This window comes from Prinia subflava, chromosome 13, assembly GCF_021018805.1.
Source record: "Prinia subflava isolate CZ2003 ecotype Zambia chromosome 13, Cam_Psub_1.2, whole genome shotgun sequence".
Classification (NCBI taxonomy): Eukaryota; Metazoa; Chordata; class Aves; order Passeriformes; family Cisticolidae; genus Prinia; species Prinia subflava.
In genome coordinates this window covers 5,259,728-5,281,347 of record NC_086259.1, presented here as the reverse complement: position 1 = coordinate 5,281,347, position 21,620 = coordinate 5,259,728, and the positions used below count along the sequence as shown (strand labels likewise).

Below are 21,620 nucleotides of genomic sequence, written 5' to 3'. Positions count from 1 at the left end.
ATCACTTTAGTTCATGAGCATAATCAAACAGTCCAAAGCAGAATCTAAATCTCAATTTAACTTGATATTCAGTCCTGTCAAGTACCTTCAACATGGCATTCCTTCTTGTGTTTAGAAAATGTGAAGTAAAAGGGACATCTCCAGCAAGACTGTTGTGTCACCTTCATTTGCATGGTTCCTAAGTCACTTCAGCTTATGCATATGAATTTATGAAATTACTGCATGAACATGTGAGCAATAAGTTACAGCTTTCAGCTGAAGAGAAACATTTAACCACGGTGGGAGCACAGGAAACTCAGAACAGTCAGGCTCATTTTCAGGCTGCTGTATGAGGCTTTACCAGTTTTGTAAATGGTACAAAAGCTGAAAATTGCTAGGGTAGAAGGAAGAATCATTGAATTATGGAATATCCTGAGTTGGAAGGGACCCACAAGGGTGATCGAGTCCCTGCCCAGACCCCTGAACAATTGCAGCCTCTGCATCCCTGGCAGCAGTGTCCAAACGCCCCTGGAGCTCCGGCAGCCTCGGGGCTGTGCCCATTGCCCATTGCCCATTCCCCGGGGAGAGCCGAAGCTGCTGTTGGTGTGTCTGAGCGCTGACAGAGCGGAGAGATGCCGGTGAGGGCAGCTGTGGGTGTCCTCTTGCAGTTCAGATTTGTCAGACAGATAAAAGTAATTACGTCAAACATGAGGGGTTTTTTTGCATGTGCTGGAATATTGTTATGGAATTTTTTGTTAAGATGACATATTTTCTTGTATGCTCTTCCATGCAGCGTGAAACTATGTTTCACTGTTTTAATAAAAACAAGAAACAAGTAAAAGCTCAGAGTCATTGAAGATGATCGGCATGTTTCCGCATGAGATAACCTGGGAACACACTTATCTCATCTAGATACCTGCACCACATTATTCAACTAAAAATCCTTCAGTACAAGCCAGGCAAATTAAAAAATGCACTGATAATATCAAAGCCTCTTGTGACTCGCAAGCTTCTGGTTTTGCAGAAATGATTGTTAGAGGTTTTAAAGCAGGGGCTACTTAGTAACCACTGCGTTAACAGCAGTAACTACTCATTAACCACCATGCACTTTGGGCCCATTCCTTCTCCTCGTTACCGGGCTTAGAACCGCTCATGTTAACCGAGACAAGCAGTCATATGAAACTCAAAAACCGGGGAGTCAGCAAAACGGGCCCTTTTGTTCTCCGTAATTTATATGGCGACTTAATTACGAAAGAGCTTTGCGATTTTGAGCCTCATCAGCCGGTGTCCTCAGCGCTGAAGGGTGTGAAATCGTACTGGAAAAACACCCGAAAAGCCGAGCTCACGTTACAGCGCTGCCCAGCGCCGGCCGGGGCCCCCTCAGCCCGGCCGGGCCCCCTCAGCCCGCCGGGGACCCCTCAGCCCGGCCGGGGACCCCTCAGCCCGGCCGGAGCCCCCTCAGCCCGCCGGAGCCCCCTCAGCCCGCCGGAGCCCCCTCAGCCCGGCCGGAGCCCCCTCAGCCCGGCCGGAGCCCCCTCAGCCCGGCCGGAGCCGCCACAGCCGCGCCCGCCGCGCACAACATGGCGGAGGGGTGGGGCTGTGCCCGCCCCGCCGTGTCCTGACGGGAACCCGGGGCGGGTTGGGCGGCGGGGCTGTCGGTCAGCGCCGTCCCTCAGCGCCGCCGGGGGCAGCGTGGGCCGGCGGGCGCGAGTGGCGGCTGCTCGGCCGGTGGGTGCGCCCGGGGCGGGGGACGGGGCGGGCAGAGAGCGGCCGCCGCCGGGGCAGCCGTGTCGGGGCACAGGGAGCGGAGCCAGGCCTGGCGCGGCGACTGTGCGGAAGCGGCAGCGGGGAGGTGGGAGCTGTGCGGGGCACGGGCTGCGGCGGCGGTGGGGTCGGTGTAGGGTGTGTGTGTGGAGCAGGATGCGTGTGCGGGGAAAGGGGTGTGTCCTGTGCGGGGCAGGATGTGTGTGCGGGGTAAGGGGTGTGTTCTGTGCGGGGTAAGGGGTGTGTCCTGTGCGGGGCAGGATGTGTGTGCGGGGTAAGGGGTGTGTCCTGTGCGGGGTAAGGGGTGTGTCCTGTGCGGGGCAGGATGTGTGTGCGGGGTAAGGGGTGTGTTCTGTGCGGGGTAAGGGGTGTGTGTGCGGGGTAAGGGGTGTGTTCTGTGCGGGGTAAGGGGTGTGTGTGCGGGGTAAGAGGTGTGTGTGCGGGGTAAGGGGTGTGTTCTGTGCGGGGTAAGGGGTGTGTGTGCGGGGTAAGAGGTGTGTGTGCGGGGTAAGGGGTGTGTTCTGTGCGGGGTAAGGGGTGTGTTCTGTGCGGGGTAAGGGGTGTGTGTGCGGGGTAAGGGGTGTGTTCTGTGCGGGGTAAGGGGTGTGTTCTGTGCGGGGTAAGGGGTGTGTTCTGTGCGGGGTAAGGGGTGTGTGTGCGGGGTAAGGGGTGTGTTCTGTGCGGGGCAGGATGTGTGTGTGCGGGGTAAGGGGTGTGTGTGTGCGGGGTAAGGGATGTGTGTGCGGGGTAAGGGGTGTGTTCTGTGCGGGGTAAGGGGTGTGTGTGCGGGGTAAGGGGTGTGTTCTGTGCGGGGCAGGATGTGTGTGTGCGGGGTAAAGGGTGTGTTCTGTGCGGGGTAAGGGGTGTGTGTGCGGGGTAAGGGGTGTGTGTGCGGGGTAAGGGGTGTGTCCTGTGCGGGGTAAGGGGTGTGTTCTGTGCGGGGTAAGGGATGTGTGTGCGGGGTAAGGGGTGTGTTCTGTGCGGGGTAAGGGGTGTGTGTGCGGGGTAAGGGGTGTGTTCTGTGCGGGGCAGGATGTGTGTGTGCGGGGCAGGATGTGTGTGTGCGGGGTAAAGGGTGTGTTCTGTGCGGGGTAAGGGGTGTGTGTGCGGGGTAAGGGGTGTGTGTGCGGGGTAAGGGGTGTGTCCTGTGCGGGGTAAGGGGTGTGTCCTGTGCGGGGTAAGGGGTGTGTTCTGTGCGGGGTAAGGGATGTGTGTGCGGGGTAAGGGGTGTGTTCTGTGCGGGGTAAGGGATGTGTGTGTGCGGGGTAAGGGGTGTGTGTGCGGGGTAAGGGGTGTGTCCTGTGCGGGGTAAGGGGTGTGTCCTGTGCGGGGTAAGGGGTGTGTTCTGTGCGGGGTAAGGGATGTGTGTGTGCGGGGTAAGGGATGTGTGTGCGGGGTAAGGGGTGTGTGTGCCGGGTAAGGGATGTGTGTGTGCCGGGTAAGGGATGTGTGTGTGCGGGGTAAGAGGTGTGTGTGCGGGGTAACGGGTGTGTGTGCGGGGCAGGGTGGCTGTGTGCAGGGTGCGGTGTGGGGGCAGAGGGGTGTGTGCGGGACAGGGCCGTGGGGAGCAGAGGGGGGTCCGTGTGTCGCTGTGTGGAGCTGGGGGAGTGCGGGGGTGGCGGAGCGGGGATCGGTGTGTGCCGGATGTGTGTGGGCTGAGGGGTGGGTGTGGGCTATGTCAGGAGGGTGAGTGAGGGGAATGTGGCGCTGTGGGGGTCTCAGAGGGGCTGTAAATCCAAATGTACCGGGTATTTGTTATTTCTTTGGGAAAAGCGGGCACTGCTGCGCTGTGCAGTCCGGCAGCTGCGGGCCATGCCGGGGCTGGTCGGGCTCAGCCCGGGCCCCGCTGGGACACCGCGTCCCCGGGGAGGCAGAGCCGGCGCTGGAGCGAGTTTATGTAATAATTGGCTCTTACATAATGGTCTTTAGCACACCGCTTTAATTAGCACCGCTACCGTCGCGGGCTGCAGCGTCTGCACGCTGCGGCTGGGGAGGACCCCGAGGATGGGAGCGCAGTGAGCAGGGCTGGCTCGCAGCAGCTCCAGCGCTGTCAGTGCTTCCTGACCTTAGCCGAGCGCAGGCTAACCGGTGTTAGTGACTCTGCTGCCGGGGGCAAACCACAGCGCCTGGCGCTGTCAGCCAGCCGGCGTGAACGGGGGAGCTTTCTTTAAAACACTGCTTCGATCGACTTTTTGATCAACTATGTGAAAGTCATCCTTGTTTCAATCTCATGTGGCTTAAAGGGGCAGGAAGAGAAAGAAGGAAAAGCAGGACTGGGAATGGACTGAAAAAGGTTGGCAAACCTTGGCTTGTCTTGTGCTGTAGGTGCTTTTTGGGTTTTGCTATTGCTGGACTTGGTAGTGTCAGCTCTCTTCCTATTATTTTGCTAGTGTGTGTGTGAGCAGATAAGATAAGGCCTGGCGCCGCGGAAGATCTCGGGATTGTAACGGAAAGACAGGAAACCTCCCCCTCACCCTCTGAGATGTGTAACTAACTCTGACAACAATGTAGCCCCTCCAAACCCAGTAGTTTTCCACTAACCTTTAACCTTCCCTCCCCCCTGACTAGTGAAGACCCCTCAGACTATATAACCCCATGTAAGAACCTAATAAATCGCCATTTGCCGTCCACCATATTGGCGTCAGCGTGTCTGTGGCCCGAGTGGCTTGAGGAGTCAAGCCGCCGTGCTGGCTTTCTGAAACCAGGTCGCCTGCCTTTCCATCGAAAGGCAACACTAGTGTTCCTTCTGTAGGACAACAAAAGGCATTGTGTGTGTTGGGAGATGCAGTGTCCCAGGAGACTGCAGGCAGGCCTTGGACAGTGAACTGGCACTGCCTTTTCAATCTACTCTCCTGACATCAGCAGTGAGATTATGCTGTGTCCTTGCCTATTCTCACCAGGTTGCCAGAATTATAGTGGTGGGGTCTGTTGGAATGCTTCTCTGCTCTTTTCTGCGTTAAGTATGGTAGCACACATCGGAAATGTTTTGTGGCATATTGCTTTGGGTTCCAAACAAGATTTCAGCAGTTCTTGGGTTGTATCAGTAGGCCTTCTGTTTAGAATAGCTGAAGGTGACTTTTACGTCCTGCTGATTTCTTAGAAACATTTCCACTCATCTGATCTGGCTGGTTTCTTGTTATTTCTTGTGAAGTGCCCTGCTAAAAAACTGGTGCTGTAGGAGCATGTAATGTCTTTGGCCTGAGCAAGTGGTGTCACAGGCCACCTCAAAGTGTTTGAAAGCTCACAGAGAACTCTTTTGTTCTCAGTGGCTGCTAGTGGAGTCTTCTGGGAGTAATTGTGCTTGCAGTGCTGCCATACCATGAGTTTTTGAAACCCATGGGGCAAAATTCTGTTGTGAGTGAACATCTGGTTGTACTTAGCAATATGCCACTGCTGGAATACCTTACTGAAAGCAGTAGACTATGTGAGGACCTCCCCCATGGCAACTGAAGAGCTTCAGCTGCCGAAGTACCCAAGGTTTCAGTGGTGTTGGCAACAGAGATCTTCCCTGCAGCTTGTTCTAATTGCCCTCCAAATGAACAAGCCAAATTGTGAACCTGTAAAAGTTGCCAGTGTGTTACAGCTTTCACTGCACTGGAGTGCACGATGCTGTGAAAAAAGCATGAATTAACCAGCAGTAGAATTTGCCTTCAGCTGTGTAAAAGATCCTGCCTGCCTGAGCGTTGGTTAGGACCTTGAAGGTAAAAAAAAGAATAGCTCAGCCTATAAGCTGTAACAGAATTGGAAAGGTAGACTGGCTTGTTCTAGCTGTGAGGATCATGGTAGTTTACATAAATCATTAACTGACTGCATCTGTCAGTCGTTCCACAGGGTTTAAGTACTTATCTTCTCTTGGGATTGAAGTTTTGATTCTATTAATGGAGCTGTAACTCTAGCAAGCTTTTTTGAGAGTTGTGCAATAATTGTTACTTAAGTCCCAATTTTCAAGCTCGTTGGATCTGTTTGTTCTGTGTCATGTTAGATGAGGCTTTTCATTTTACAGTTTCCAATAACATTTCTTGTAATGTTGCCATTTCTTCTGATTTTTGCCACAATGAGGAAAAAACCCTGTCTGGAAAGTAAAAATTATCTTTTCTGAGGAGTTAAAAGGAGCAGTCATATCCTTGGTTATAATGAAGTGATGAAAATTGTATCACTTTTAAGATGTCTTTATCTATAGCAATCTCTTTTTTTGCAAAGAAGTTCTGAATATTTCTGAGAATATTTCTGAGAAGTTCTGAATATTTCTCTAGATATGCTTTTGTACTTCTATATGGAAAGCTTCTTAGGAACTTTCTAATTATTTTCCCTTCCCTACCTTTATATTTCAGGCTGCAAGGACACTCCGTGTTACTGAAGGGGGGTGCTCTATTTTTGGAGTGACTTATGATGTCAAGAACTGTATCATCCTGGATTTTAAGCTCAGCCAGAAGCAGCATTATTTTACGAGGGAAAGGACGTTGGTCCTCCATCTGTATCCCAAATCAAAAACAAGATCAAATGGAAGCTTCTTTTCTCCAAAACATGTCCCTACCCTGCTGGGAGCTGCAGCTTAGACAGAACTTTCTCCTTTCCCAAAGCATTCCAACACACTTCCACCGAAGAAGAACATTTTTCTTTCCAGTTGTCTCCGGCACAAATCAACGACGTGCTCAGAGCACGTGAACTATCCCACAGAACACTGGATTTGAATGGCAAGAGCGCAAATTCCGTGCTGAGGTTTGAAAGCAACCAGCTGGCCTCCAACAGCCCCATGGAGGACCGGCGGAGTGCAGCCACGTGCCTACAGACGGCGGGGATGATGTTTGGGGTGTTCGACGGCCATGCAGGTGCCGCCTGCGCCCAGGCCGTGAGCGAGAGGCTGCTGCACTACATCGCCGTGTCCCTCATGCCCCGCCAGAGCCTGGAGGAGATCGAGCTGGCTGTGGAGGCCATGAAACCAGTGCGGCCCATCCTGCAGTGGCACAGGCATCCCAGCGATGGGGAGTACCAGGAAATCACCTCGCAGTACTTCGAGAACCTCCACGTTTACTGGCAGCACTTGCTGGACCTGGACACTGAGCTGGGGTTTAGTTTGGAAGAAGCCATGATTTGTGCATTCAAAAGGTTAGACTCAGACATATCACTGGATGTTCAGGCTCCTCAGGAAAATGAGTTGATGAGAAATATTGCCCTGCAAGTAGCTTTTTCTGGTGCAACAGCCTGTGTAGCTCGCATTGACAGTGTTCACCTACATGTGGCAAACACTGGTGATTGCAGAGCAGTTTTAGGGGTCCGTGAGGAAGATGGAACGTGGTCTACTCTCCCTCTAACCCAAGACCACAATGCCTATGATGAATTTGAAATTAGAAGATTGAAGAGAGAACATCCTAGATCTGAGGAGAAAACCCTATTTGTGAATGACAGATTACTGGGGATTCTTATGCCCTCCAGAGCTTTTGAAGATGTCCAATTAAAATGGAGCAAAGAATTGCAACACAGCATTCTTGAGAACAGCTGTGATGTTGAGGCTCTAAACATTTATCAGTACGTTCCTCCAAACTACCATACACCCCCTTATTTAACTGCAGAGCCTGAAGTCACATACCACAAGTTAAGAAGCAAGGATAAGTTTCTCGTTATTGCTTCGGATGGGCTGTGGGAGATACTGAGTAATGAGAAGGTTGTAAAACTTGTTGCTGGCCACCTTACAGAGCTCAACATGCAGAAATCACCACTGACTTTTAAGAAACCAGTTAATTTGGGTTACATGCACAACTTGTTGCTGCAGAGGAAGAGCAAAGGCCTGGCCTCCCTGGACCAGAACATCGCCACCCATCTGATCCGGCACGCCATCGGCGGCAACGAGTACGGCGAGGTGGACCCAGAGAAGCTGGCTGCCATGCTGAGCCTGCCCGAGGACCTGGCCAGGATGTACAGGGACGACATCACAGTCACCGTGGTGTACTTCAACTCAGAAACCATTGAAGATTACTACAGGAACCACAAGTAGGGCTGTGCACTGCTGCAGTTCAGTACCACCAGGGAACGTCGGAACTGAACCTGTCCTCTCACTCCCTGGTACTCCAGCTGCTACCAGTGTCTGCAAGTTCCTAAATTGTTTTGTTACTTACTGGCTTTGAAAATAACTTTCTAAAAGGTGAAATTTCCCTGGGTTTCCAGGTTTGTATACACTGAAGAAAAGTGTTTTCATAAAACCTCACTGAAATGTGACTGAACTAAAGATTGTGGACCAGCTGTGATTCCATGAGGACCTCCAGTAAAACTTTCCAATGAACAAACAAGGCAGATTTCACTGAGACTGGTACAATTTAATAGAGATGGATTAGAGGTGTAGCTGCATGGAGTGTCAGGCTCTGCTCTTGTGGAGAACGAGTAGCATCCTGTTGAAGCACTGTAACTGAATTAAATAAATTAACTACCAAACCTTTCTTGGGTGTGTCAGATATTTTAACAAATTGCCCCATATTTATTAAACAGCATGAAAGAGGGCTGTTTGAAGAGGCCTGGGTTTGTCAGATGTCTTTCCTGACTCTCTTCTTTAAGCAAGGGAAAATTTTTATCTTGTGCACTTCTTTTCTGCACAAGAAACTAGGAATTCATATTCTCTTAACTTTGTGTGGACTTGTGTGACAGCTTAGAGTTCAAACATGTGAGAGTCTTCACAATTCCCTGTTCAGGATTTAACAGTACTAGACTTAAGCATTTGAGTGTTTCATTTAAACAATGTACCCTTTCTTAAGTATTGATCTATGAAGTGCTGTGCATCAAATCTACCAACTGTAATTTAAATTGTTGGTCAGATCTAGAAGTTCAAAAATTCACCTAAAAGTAAATACGGCAAAAGAGAGCACCTTTCTCTCCAGATTTAACTTCCAGAAGAACTAACAGTGCTGATACTTTTCCAAAATAGGTTTAGTCTTTCATTCTTGCTTTTTCTTATAGGTACAGAGTTATTTTCCCTAATAAAGGTATGTTTTAGTCTCTGAACATACACAAAAGTGTATTTTACAATTTTTACATATTATTTATTTTTTTTTTTTTGGAAACTTTGTGTTTTAACAGTTACCTGTATTAATCTGAATCAATGGTAAGTCTCATTTAGGCATGAATTCCCTCACAGGAAGCCTTGCTGTTCATTTTTTATGACATTCTTAGGGTAATTTATGGATGCTCTCATGGTTAAGTTACATCAGCTGAAGGAGAACTAGTATGATGAGTCACAGGAAGGGCACAAGTCCGTATCTCTAACATTTTACCTTAAGATAAAGCAGTCTTAAAGCTCAGCTTGAATTTAGTTTGACAACTTGGATAAAAATAATGTTCAAAGGTGGGTTATGGGCTGCTTTGGGATTTGTTTGGTTTTCTGTGGGTTTTTGTTTTGTTGGGGATTTTTAAATAAGGAAACATCGGCTTGATTACAAAATCCATTCAAAAACCCAGAGTACCAGCAGCATTCTCATGACCTACTGATGGAGCAGGCTGAGGAAGTAGAGCCTGGGGTAACTGAGGGCTGTAGTCATGGATTACCATAAACCTGCCTGCCTGTACTTCACAGCAGTGAGGCAGAGAGAACAGAAGCGCTGCAGAACACTGAGGAGGCTTAGCAGGAGAATAAACAAGGGAAATGAGCAGAGTTACGTGTTCTTCCTCCCTCTCTGCAAGCAGAAAAAGGAGGAAAACACCTGCTCAAATATTCTTCTAAGTAAGGGGTCACCTTTTAAGTATGTTCTGTTGTCACATTATTACATGGACCAAAACTGCAATTTGTCAGCTTTGGGGAAGGGAAGGGAAGGGAAGGGAAGGGAAGGGAAGGGAAGGGAAGGGAAGGGAAGGGAAGGGAAGGGAAGGGAAGGGAAGGGAAGGGAAGGGAAGGGAAGGGAAGGGAAGGGAAGGGAAGGGAAGGGAAGGGAAGGGAAGGGAAGGGAAGGGAAGGGAAGGGAAGGGAAGGGAAGGGAAGGGAGCAGCTCAGGTTGTTATTATGTAAGAGGTAAGAGAACAGATGTGTTATAATTTCTGTCAAGTCAATCCACTTACTACACTGCTGGCTCTTTAAGGCTTCTTTATGTACTCTGGAAAGAAAGAAAGAAAGATCTAAGATAATATTTACCTAAACACCTTAAATCTGCCATTTTATGGGATGATGATATAGCTGAAGTACTTTTGACTCTCCCAGTTTTCTCTGAGCAGAATGAATGTTGATCTAAATGGGGGAGGAAAAAAGTCACTAAGAAGTGTAACCTGTCTTTTGCCATGGTAATCATGCATCAGCATAACGACATTCAACTGCATTTTCTATTTGTAGATTATTAAAGTTTAATTAACACAACAGCAGAAAATCCAAATGAAATTTCCCAAGTTAAATGTCTCTCATTCACATTTCTGTAATTCCAGAATAACCATGTTCAATTGTGTTTTTTCATCATTCTCCCAAAAGATATTACTCCAACTTGAACATAACACATTAACTCTGTAAACCCACATTGCTTAATTAAGCCCTATAAACTTTATTCCTGTTTGGAATCAGATGCTGAAAAATGTAATGTATTGGAATAGTACGTATTCTCAGTTTAAACAGGTGTAATCTGGAGATCACCTGTAAAGCTCCCATTCTGGCAAATTCTAGTCTTAATGAATACTTAGCAATTTTATAAATTATCAGGAAACTAAACAATGAATAAATATTTGATTGAACAGATCCCAGTTGTGAAATAAAGGTATCAGACTACGTTTACTGCAAATCTGAAAAACTTTTCTCTTAAAACACGTGTTAACCATGTAGGAACAGCATCAGGCAAAAGTCACTCACAGGTAGGTTCCATCCCAGCCTTACAGGCACAGGACCAAACCTGCATTTTCTATTAGTGGCTTTCACTAATCAGTACAGATTAAACATTAAACTTAATCTCTGATACATTCATTTGAATACTTAAAATCAATTTTAAAAAAGAAAGCTAAAATGTGTATTAGAAGTAGGATAAATGTCCTGATAAAATTTGGTACAATATAAATTCCAACACTATGCAAACTAGTTAAAGGATATTACACATAAGGCACTTCTGTCATCTAATGATACATACCAAGTGATAAAAAGTAGTGAAACATACACAAAACTAATTAAAATCTCATTAAGAACAAAATCAGCTCAGAAAGGAATATGTGTAGCTGTTTCTACCTGATGTGCATGTCTGTTTCATATTTCTAACAGTCTCTGCTGGTTGTTTAAATAACTGTTCACTGGGAAGATCAAAATGTGAACAAATTAAAACCAAAAAGAAATAAAAACAACACACATTTACCTGCAAATAAATACACACATTCCAAGGGCACAACAAAAAAAAATATTAAACATATAAAAGAGAAAACTCTACAATTATCACTCTAATTATCCCCAGTTACTGGACTTGTGGCACCGAGCATGTAATCAGTGCATGTTAAAACCTGTTTCCCAGAGATTTGTGACTGGCATTCCTTGCAGTCTGTGCAGCAGGGAGTGCAGAGTTGTCACTGGTTTCCAGAGAAATTTGCAATTCAGATTCACATAAAGATAACCAAGTGCACACTGCTATGATACCCTGATCGAGCATTTTTGTGTCCCTGACGCCCTCTGGGAGCTGCAGGAGCAAGGAGCCTGATCCACAGTTACACCTTCCAGTAACTCCTGGGATCACACAAACACATATTCAAAAGGAGAGATTTTTTTTTTAAATTGATATTTTAACAGTTTTGCGCATCAGAGCCCAGAACAGCAACTAAAGAAGCTGAGAAATTATGCTAACCAGCAGCAAAGCAAAATTCACCTGAATGTACCATGGAAAATATCCAGGCTCTTGGTGATTTCTGTGGTAGTTGCAAAGTAACAATATAATACCACGAAACTGCACAGAGCAAGGTGCAGCTGGACACATTAATAGAGCACAATAAAAATGTGGAACTCAAAAAGCCCAAAACAAAACACAAAATCCACCCAAAACGAGTTTGGCTCATACTTTTCCATTGACTGTCTTGAGGAATATTCCAGATATAAACTCGAATAGTAATATAAACATTCCAGAATGGAATCCGTACTTATTAATGCAAGCTAGCTATAACTAATGTTGGGTTTATCAATAGGAAAGATAAACACAAGCAGCAAAAGAACAAGAGGAAAATTAGCATTTGTGTGACAGCAACAAGCAAGAGAACAGGGAATGACCAAACAGGGCTGTTCCTTTCTCTTCCCACGAAGAGCAGCACTGGAACACGAGGGAATAGCAGAGGCACAGACACTTTGCCCCTACTTTGCAAACACTCCAATTTCAGTATTTTTCCAAGCAGTTCTCTACCTGTTGTTTCCCTAGTAAGTGCACATTACAGAAACCATTGTGGTTTTGTCCAAACCAGTGGGTTAAATCTTGAGCTGTTACATCAGTGAGAACTTTGGGGCAAAAGCCATGGATGATTTTCAGCACTATGCTGAAGGCACTCAAACCTGTCCTGAAAGAGGCTCTCTGTACAACACCAGCACTGAGAGATCAGCAGCTTTGTTACTGCAATGACTGTCATCTTTCATCTGTCCCCTCAAAAACAATCTCTAGTGGGCCATCAAAGGGCTATGACTTTCCACTATAAAAAAACCCCATAGCTAGTAACAGATAATTTAAAAACAAGTAAATTTGGAATGACTAAAGCAAAATAACTTAGTATTTCTAGTTAGGTGTAAGGTTCTTACCTTGCTTGAAGACCAGACTGATTATTTCCACAAGCAGTTTTTCCTTTGATATTGTGACTTGGAGGTACACTGTCTGTTTGCAGCTCAGTAACTGAACACGGAATGTTCCTCTGTTCAGTTTGTCTGGTAGAAGCTGCATCCAGAGCGTTCACTATTTCATTTTTTTGTGGTGCAGAAGTTACAGATGGAGCAAGAACCTGATCATTCAACTTAGAGATCAACTGTGGACAACAGACACGTCTATGTGTTCTTTCTGTGCACTTTGGATCAGCAGGATTCACTTCATGGGATTTTAGTGCTTCAGAATTGGCTACTGAAGATTCATCTACAAATATTTCTCCTTGTACATTTTCCTGTATTGAAAAATACTGGTTTAGTGACTATGTAAGCTTTATAAAAATGTTAAATAAATCCAGTAACAGGATTAACTAGATAGTCTAACTCTGATAGTAAAGCAAATTCCAGAGAAGCTTCAGAAAACCCCCGACTGAGCCGAGAGCCAACAAGACAACAATGCCACTGAAGGTGTTGAGGGGGTACTTACTAAGTGCTAATTTCAGGCTGAAGCAAGGAAATTTGCTAAAAATGCAAGGCGCTGCTAGAACTTAAGAGCCATCTAAATAACTCATAAACTTACTTTTTCAAACCCATGGATACTTAGCAGCTTTAAAGCACAAGGAAAATATGAAATAGCTGTATCTCAGCTTATGTTCACATTCTCCTTTATCATCTATCCCACCACACCCATACAACCCTGAACATTTCATGCATGCAAATATTAAAATGATAGGTTTGAATGTCCAGCAATAAGTTCCACTTCTTTTTCTATCTCATAGAAAATCTGGGTTTACAATAAACTAGAATACTTCATACAATACAGATGCCTCCATTCTCTGCACACCTGCAACTTGATCTACAACAATGATAAAAGTTGCAGGTTGTAGTTTCACACAAATCCAACGTTTTTCCTGTTTTTTTTTTGCTCACACTGAAATTATACTAAGGATTTACTTTCGCTTTCTCCTTAACTCTGGAAAGATGTGATTAGTTTTATCCTATTTTGGTAAATAGGCCAACCTCATCATGCTCTTTTTCAATCAAAGTTATTCTGTGTAAAATTTCTTTTGCTTTCTTACAGTAGTCTTGCAGACACCTTTTCCTTACTTGCACATCCAATTCTTCTGCATTGTTCTCACTTAATGAGTTATCATGTAATTTCAGAGACAGCTGCTCAGCTTTATAAAACATAAAACAACATTAATATTTTAAATTTTATCAGTTAACATTTTTATAGTATATATTATATTTTAGTATGCTGAGGATCAGCCCCAATAATTTAATGCAAAATAACAATTTTTATAAAACTTAAATTTATACATAAATGTTAACACACTTGAAATATAAGCTGCAGTTACACGAGGTGAGCTTGCAATTATAGTTACTGTAAACTGTTTACACAATGATGCTATGAAAAAAAATGACTTTTTCATTGACTTAACTCCGAGTTCTTTACCAGTATGAGTCTCTGCTTTTTTAAAAAACAATTCCATATTAATGGACACTACAAATCCCCACACCCCCTCAATCTTACACAAACCTCTCAGTTGTGCTTGCAGCACAAAAATGTAGACAGAGGTTTGTTTTTTCCTAATTAGCAATTGCACACCCTCCACACTCTAGAGATTAAAGTCTCTCTGCTTCATGGGTGGTATTGTACAGATAATTAATAAAAAACTGAAACAAGGGACCTACAAATACATCCTTCTTCAGACAAAAAAAAAAATCGAGATTTCTTAATACTAGAAATTAATTAGTCATAACGATTTCAGGCTTGATCATCTCCTGGTTTATTCGCTCTCTCTAGTGGTACATCCCCAGGAAGAGAGTATCCACTGGATATTAAACGACAATGTTCATATTTTCCACAGAATTGATAGATGGGAAAGCTTTAAGAACTGACCCTGCATGGAAAGGTTTCACAAGTGCATTATTGCAACGCTGCTGGAATTTTTACTTCTCTTTTTTCTGCCTAAGTCAGTTCTTGATGACCAAAAAGCAACTTTCTGTGCAGAAAACAAACATCTCTTGGAGTACACAGAATTACAAAGCTCAAATCACTTAGGGAATCAGCAGAACACAGAAATGATCACTGTGATTTTTAAAGCAGTACCAGCAAGCTTACTCATTTGTTTGCAGTTCTGCAGCACAAAAGTAGCAGCTTTGATGAGTTCCTCGTCCTGAGATTCTGTCAGTACCTGAATCATAAGTGGCAGACCATTGTTCTGAAGCAGATCACACTGGTTTTCCTCTAGAACAGGACATAGTAAAGGAAAATAGGTTGGTTTCAGCCCCACACACCTTAACCTTACAGTAATTTTAAAAGCCAATACTGGCAACTTTCTGTAAGTTTCTGTAAAAAAGGAGATTTTCATTATAGACCCGAGCCTGCTGCAGTGACAGCAGGAGAGCTTTACATCACACAGGATGATTTAACCGGAACTCACATTTCTGTAAGAAAACTGAAGGATGACTGAGACAAATTATAGGATGGAGTTCCAAGCTCATTTACTTGTGGCCTAAAATATTGAATAATGACTCCTGTATTTCTTTTCTTCCATTACCTGCTCTTGGACTAGATATGCTACATTTTTGTGAGGCCTGAGATGCAGAAATATCAAAATCTCAAGATTTATAATTAGCAAAATAAAATCAGTGATTTAATCCTGGTCTGGCCCATCTCTTCCTCCTCATTTATCATGTAAGTAGCTAGATTTTTATAGTGATCTCATTCACATATGTATTCATAGAACTGATAACTTGCTAAACTTGATAACTTAATACACTTAGTAAACGTAAATAAACTTAATTAACTTAATAACAGTGCTGACAATTTAAGAGAAACTGTTTTCTGTTGGTTTAACCGTTTTTCTATTCAAAAGATATTTTCCTTTAAGTTTTGTTTCAATAATTCTTAATGAAAAAATGTCTGTTAAAATAAATTTATGACCTATTGAGCTAATTATTTAACATGTTATTAGAACTCAGAGAATAAAAACCAACCAGAATTTTTGAATATAAGCCCCTTTTCTAATTTATCTAAACATAAATGAGAAAAAACAGTAGTACAAATGAACTCCCTTTTCTATTTGCTTTCACTACCACAAAATATCAACTGAAGCGCTGCATTTTTATCAGATATACTTGGGCAAGCCCCAAGGAACACGACAAAAACATTTCAGGGCTACCTACTGCTTATGTGTCTTGAAAACCAATGCTCTTACATGGCTTTTACAAGTGTTACTGCCCTTGTAAGCAGTGGACAGAAGCTGTATGCGCCAAGGACCATGAAAAGAGAGCTCAAGACAACTCATTTGCTATGTCTGGATTGTAGCAGTTTTCAGGCCTGGATTTATTACTCCCTGTGATCCCTAAGCCCAGCTCTGAATTCCTGCATATTAGTCTATTTTTCAAAGCTACTAAAGACACTTCTTGCTAACAAGCTTTAAAATTTAAAGATGGTACATTATAGAAAACTTTTTTTCCGAATATTGACACTATATTATTTAAGAGAAATTTCCCTCATGTTCCAGTCTTGATGTAGTGACACCACTGGAGGAGTCAGTGTATGAGAATTTAGGAGAAGCTGACAGACAGGAAAAAGAAAAAGCAAATCTTACCACACACTTCAGTACAGTGTCCAATTCTTAGAAGAATACTGATTTTTTCTCCTGTGCTCAGTGTCTCATTGGACAGCAGCTTCAGCAGCTCTGACACAGTGTGATACTTCGCCAAGACAACACCCATGGCAGCTGTTTGTTAAAATAATTGGAAGGAAAATAAACTAGATGATGAGTATACAGGAATTATCCAAGTGTAAAATGCTGGGTTTCAAGGGAACTCTACAGACCACTCAAAGCCTTGGGCCTGCTCAGCCCTGCCCTGTTCTGCCATTAACTGTGATAAACGCCAATCACTCGCTTTTTTTGAAATTTATGAATATTTAATAAAGAATAAAAATTGGTTACAAAAATATTAATACAATAATAAAAGTTTAAAAAGTTTTCAGAGACAGGACAAAGAATGAGACAATAAAAGCAAAGAAGGTAGCCCGGGCTTTTGTCCCCCCTCCCTCCCAGACAAAGGCTAGGAAGGAGAAGGGCCCAGAACAAAGAGAAGTCTTTTTTAAGCCTTCAGTTTATGACTATTCATATCTTACGTAAAACAAGTAATTTTCAGCTGTTTCTTGTCACAAAAGCTTTCTGTTAATTAAAAGAATGCATGAGAGCATACGTCCTTGAGAAAGTTGGGTTCTGTGGATAAGAGGCCATAAATTCTTCTTCACTAGAAGGTTTAGGGGCCTCTGTGAATGTTATCTCTGTGCTGAGGAATTTTTCTTCTTGAGCAAAAAAAAATATAACACACATACACAGCTTCTATTGTACTATAACTTATTGTTAATTACAAAACTACATTCACTACATTATTCTAATGTTAATATAGTATAACTTTTCTATCTATCAGATTACATATAGTAAATACCTGCGTAGAGCCACACATACAATATGCCTTTTTCACATCCGAGATATGGATGATGATGCTTGATGCTCGGTGAGGGTGTCGGCTGGGGTGTTGATGGTCCTGCCGCCTTATCTTGATGGGTCTCCTCCCAGTGCTCGAGGAGACAGCCGGTTTTCCGTAAACCTTTTGTCTATTTCTGAATGTGAGCTTCTGGGGTGGTGCCTGCCTTTTCATAATTTGGTTTAACAAAATGTTACAAGATGTCCTGAAACTTATATTTTCATACAACACACACATATATACAGTTTTATAGTTTTCAATAAATTTCATTAACTATAAGAACATGAATTAACATTCTACATTTTTCACACAGCTGTTGTCAGAGCCTTTGAAAAGTTCAAACAACCTCTAGATATAGTTACTGATTTGGACTATGTTTCCAGGACAGTTGAGAGGGCAGAACATTCCCTATTAAAGGAAGTGGCAAATCTAGCTTTATACAGCTTGCTCTCAAAGCTAGTATTCCTCCTCTCCCACCAGGAGCAACCATATCACATTATGCATGTGAGGTCACACACTGACCTCTCCGGACCCATTACAGAAGGCAGCGGAGAGCTAACGCTTTAGCTATGGCAGTACGAGTTACCCTACCAGACATCTTTAATCAGGCTAAACTGAGTCATCAGTTCCTTCATCAAAATGTACCAGCCCTAGTCCGGATATTCAAAATCACTAGAGAACAGGTAAGAGCAATAGTGGGTTCCTGTCCCAACTGCCAGGATTATGTCTTGCTGTCCATGGGGGCTGGGGTTAACCGTCGTGGCCTCGAGAGTTCACAGTTGTGGCAGACAGATGTCACACATTATGCACCCTTTGGGAGACTGATATACATTTGCATGTCCATAGATACATTTTCTGGGGCTATATTTGCATCAGCACACTCAGGAAAAAAGACAAAAGATGTCATCCGACACTTCCTTCAGGCATTTTCCACCCTGGGTGTTCCCCAAGCCCAGCTAATGGTCCTGCTTATGGCTCAAAAATTTTCAAACAGTTCCTAAGTCAGTCAGGGGTGAAACATGACACAGGAATACCCCACTCCCCAACAGGGCATTCCATTGTAGAAAGGGCTCACCACACTCTCAAGAGAGTCCTTGATCAGCAGCATGGGCACGTTGAAATGCTATCAAATGTAGAAAAATTATGCAAGGCTCTTTATGTTATCAATTTTCTTAATAATTAATTCACGGAGCCAACCTCCCCCCCCCCCCAGGCACTTTTTCAACACAAGCAGAGCACAGCTCTCGGAGAAACCCCCTGTGCTGATCAAAGATCCCGAATCCAAGCAGATAATGGGTCCATTCCAATTAATAACTTGCAGAGGATATGCTTGCGTGTCCACAGACTCTGGGCCAAGGTGGATTCCAGGCAGCAAAGTCAAGCCATACATCGAACCGCTAAAGGATGCACCCACAGACGCTTCTCTGCAACCTCAGAGACAGAAAGGAGATCAAGCCCGGGAGGCGTGGAGTAGAAGAAGGAAAAGGAATATAAACACAGATGTTCGCCGCAGAAAAAGACAACCCTCCAGTACCTCAAGAGACTGTAAAACTCTCTGATGAACTCCATCCCCGAAGAGTGTTGCACTGTTACTTTTTTTTGTTAATCTTACTGCTACCTCTCTGTTGGTTGCTGCACTGCTATCCCCTCTTATTTTCCCATACCCTTTCTACACAGTACATACTGAGTGGTTAGGATGGAAGGTACGAGAGGCTGTTAAGATTATATAAAATTTCATCTTTTCAAACTCACAGATCAACTCATCATCTACAAGAATCCTGCCATGTCTCCTGCGGCAGGAAGTCCCTATCTTCTCCAAGTAGGACTTTGGATGCTCCTCACCCTTCCATCAGCTAATGCATGGATTGCTCCTCAGGCCAACCAGAACATCTGGGTCACACTAGCCAAGAATTTACAACAAGATAACCTATGTAGGAGATCCACCTAGAGCTGCGACGTAGACGAGATACCTCTGGAAACAAAGCATCTCTGTGAACACGTGGTTTACTGTGGGTGCAGGGGCACTGCTTGGAGCTGCTAGGCACAGGTAGAAGCACGCAAGGAAAAGAGAGAGCAAGTTCTTGTTGCAGTACAATAAATCTCCTTCTGTGTTGAATATTCTGATTTACACTAGCCAATCCAGTGCAAGATACAGATCTTACAGCATTTACATACAGCCTATAGGATTAGCATTCCACCTTCGGCAAGCAAGAGGGTCTTGTTTAATCAAGGTAGATTGCCCCCAGCTAGCCATACCATTGTTTACTAGCTGAGGGCTTGGTATCCTACATTTCAAAACTTGCCTTCATTTCTATCTCGCTTGTAGGTTTCATATTCCCAAAATCTAAGCAGCCATATTTAAAAGGTTTTTCTGTTTCATTCTTCCCAACAAACCTGTGCCTGTCCATGGGCAGCGTGGACAACCGCCTGTCAACGTGCCTTGTAGAGGTCCCCTTAGCAGCCAATGAATACCCATATGCAGATAAGAAACCCAGTCTGGTAGAGGTTTGGGATGAGTGGACATGGACCTTAGCCCAAGCACCAGAGAAACCCCAAGAATTGGAGCTGTTAGGGTTTTCCAAGGCTCATTACTGCATTCAATTTCAGTATCAACCTCCCAACGAAATCTTGACCTGTCTTGACTTTATTAGGTCTGCCCATAGAAAGGATGTAACCCCATTTGATAAAAACTATCCCCCCTAAATTGGTGCAATTACACCAGTCTTAAACTTTCCTTGTCCATACTCCATCCCAAAGTGTTGCCTTGGGGAGTGTTCCTTATCTGTGGAAACCAAGTATGGGCTGGAATCGCCTCACGCCTTCAAAGAGGTCCCTGTAGCCTTGGCCAGCTTACTGTCCTCACCCCCAACATAACCTTACTTCAGAATGGAAACAGAAAAGGACATTGGAACGCCAAAAGAGATCATACACTAAGTTTGATGAAAATTGTGATAGCCAAGATTATACTTGGAATAAAGGACAGAGTCGTGGTCTCACTGACTTTACCTTGGGTGGGCGCAGCTAAGGCTCTCGGTGAGCTTTGTCACCTGGATGCTGGCTTAGTAAGCAGGCAAACACTACCTCCTCTGTACTCAGGGACCTGCTTAGTGACACTGAGATTACTAGGCATGCAACGTTACAAAATCAGGCAGCGTGTGTGGATATGTGAGCTTTACTGCTTTGCCTGAGTTTTCCCAAGCGGTCTTTCCCACCAGAGAGGCTTATTGGAGTCTAGGCTTCAGCTCCACTCCTAAAAAGCACGATGCTATAAGCATCTTAGCCACTTTGGAGGTAGTTAGAGTTGAGCTAGGAAGGGCTTCTACCCCATGGGTGAGGTAATTAGCTCTTACAAGAAGATATTTCCTTCTATTTTGGGGAACTCAGTGTAATCCATTTGCATATTTTGAAAGGGCCTCAGGGCTAGGGCTCTTCCCTCACTAGGGCGTTTTCTCATCACTTTCTTATCTATCTTTTAACAAATGGATCATTGTTCAGTCACAATTTGCCTACTGTATAGACTGCCTCACAGCAGTAAGTTCTTAAGAAGTGATTACACAGTGCTTGAGTTCTCCAGTGTATTCCTTGGTGTAACTTAATTAGAATTTCTCTAGCAGTTGATTTATTCATTATTTGCCTCCCTTCCCTGCCCAGCTGTGATTGGAACAACACCAAAGGCAAAGTGCCTGCAGCTGAGAGAAGGCTGTGGTTAGGTATCTGGTTCTGTTTGTTGTTGCTGCCAGTGTTGTTGTTTGTTTGTCTTGTTCTACATACTAGTAAAGAACTGTTACTCCTTTTCCCCCATCTTTGCCTGAAAGCCCCTTAATTTCATAGTTATAATAATTTGGAGAGAAGGGGGTCACATTCTCCATTCCAGAAAGGTCCCGCAGACACCTGTCTTTCTAACCAAGACAAGCTGACAATTAACAATGTATTGCCAACTGTTTAATAACAATTAACAGTTAACATTTAATGGAGACCATCAGCAGCAGAAGACACAGTGTTGGTGGCTCCTGCCGGATGCTCCAGCTGACACAAACGCTGTCACTCAGATGTTTGTTTCCAGTGCACTTGCTCCTTGGGTCTCTGGTCTTTGTGTTTGCTGTAACCCAGAGTGTTTCGGTTTACCAAGACTCTTCTGCTCCTGGGCTGTGCCTTTCATAATCACCTGCACCTTCTTCTGAGTTGGCTTCAGGTTAGGAATCCTAGGAAGAAAGGGACTGGGATTAGCTGGACGAGCATTTCCAGCCAGCTGCTTTTCTGTGTCCCTGCAGAGCACACAGCGTTGCATCCTCTCTCTGTGCAAGCAGCAAATTAAACAACTGCACTCGCTGCTTGGAGGCTGCAGAGGTGTAAGGGCAGGAACATGACCAGTTAAGTGCCTGGGGACCATCTACAGCACATGGGATTCCATGTAGAGAAGCAGGCCTTGCTTGTCCCAAAAGGAAGCAGAGCTCGGTCCAGGGTGGTCCCTGGATCTCTCCTTGCAGATTTTGCAACCCTCCAGGAGCTTCATGTTTCATACAGTGTCTTTTCCCAGTGTCTCCCTACCAAGGCCAGATGATGATCTTTCTGTGCTCCTGTGGGTGTT

The 21,620-nt window shown here is 44.4% G+C and overlaps 2 protein-coding genes across 2 annotated transcripts in view; one reads left to right on the top strand and one right to left on the bottom strand.

The window, feature by feature from the left end:
* Positions 1 to 1,572: 1,572 nt before the first annotated feature.
* LOC134557695 (pyruvate dehydrogenase [acetyl-transferring]-phosphatase 2, mitochondrial-like) lies at positions 1,573 to 9,384 on the top strand. The gene is given in 3 exon segments (XM_063410893.1): positions 1,573 to 1,707; positions 6,075 to 6,228; positions 6,230 to 9,384. Coding segments are annotated over 2 exon segments (1,605 nt in total). The 5' UTR covers positions 1,573 to 1,707; positions 6,075 to 6,129; the 3' UTR covers positions 7,736 to 9,384.
* Positions 9,385 to 16,140: 6,756 nt separating this feature from the next.
* LOC134557807 (hydrocephalus-inducing protein homolog) overlaps positions 16,141 to 21,620 on the bottom strand; it is a 76,317-nt gene continuing 70,837 nt past the window's right edge. The window contains exon 66 of the mRNA XM_063411072.1: positions 16,141 to 21,234. Within this exon, the coding sequence (XP_063267142.1) occupies positions 21,078 to 21,234 (157 nt within the window). The 3' untranslated portion in view covers positions 16,141 to 21,077. The remainder of the gene's footprint in view (positions 21,235 to 21,620) is intronic.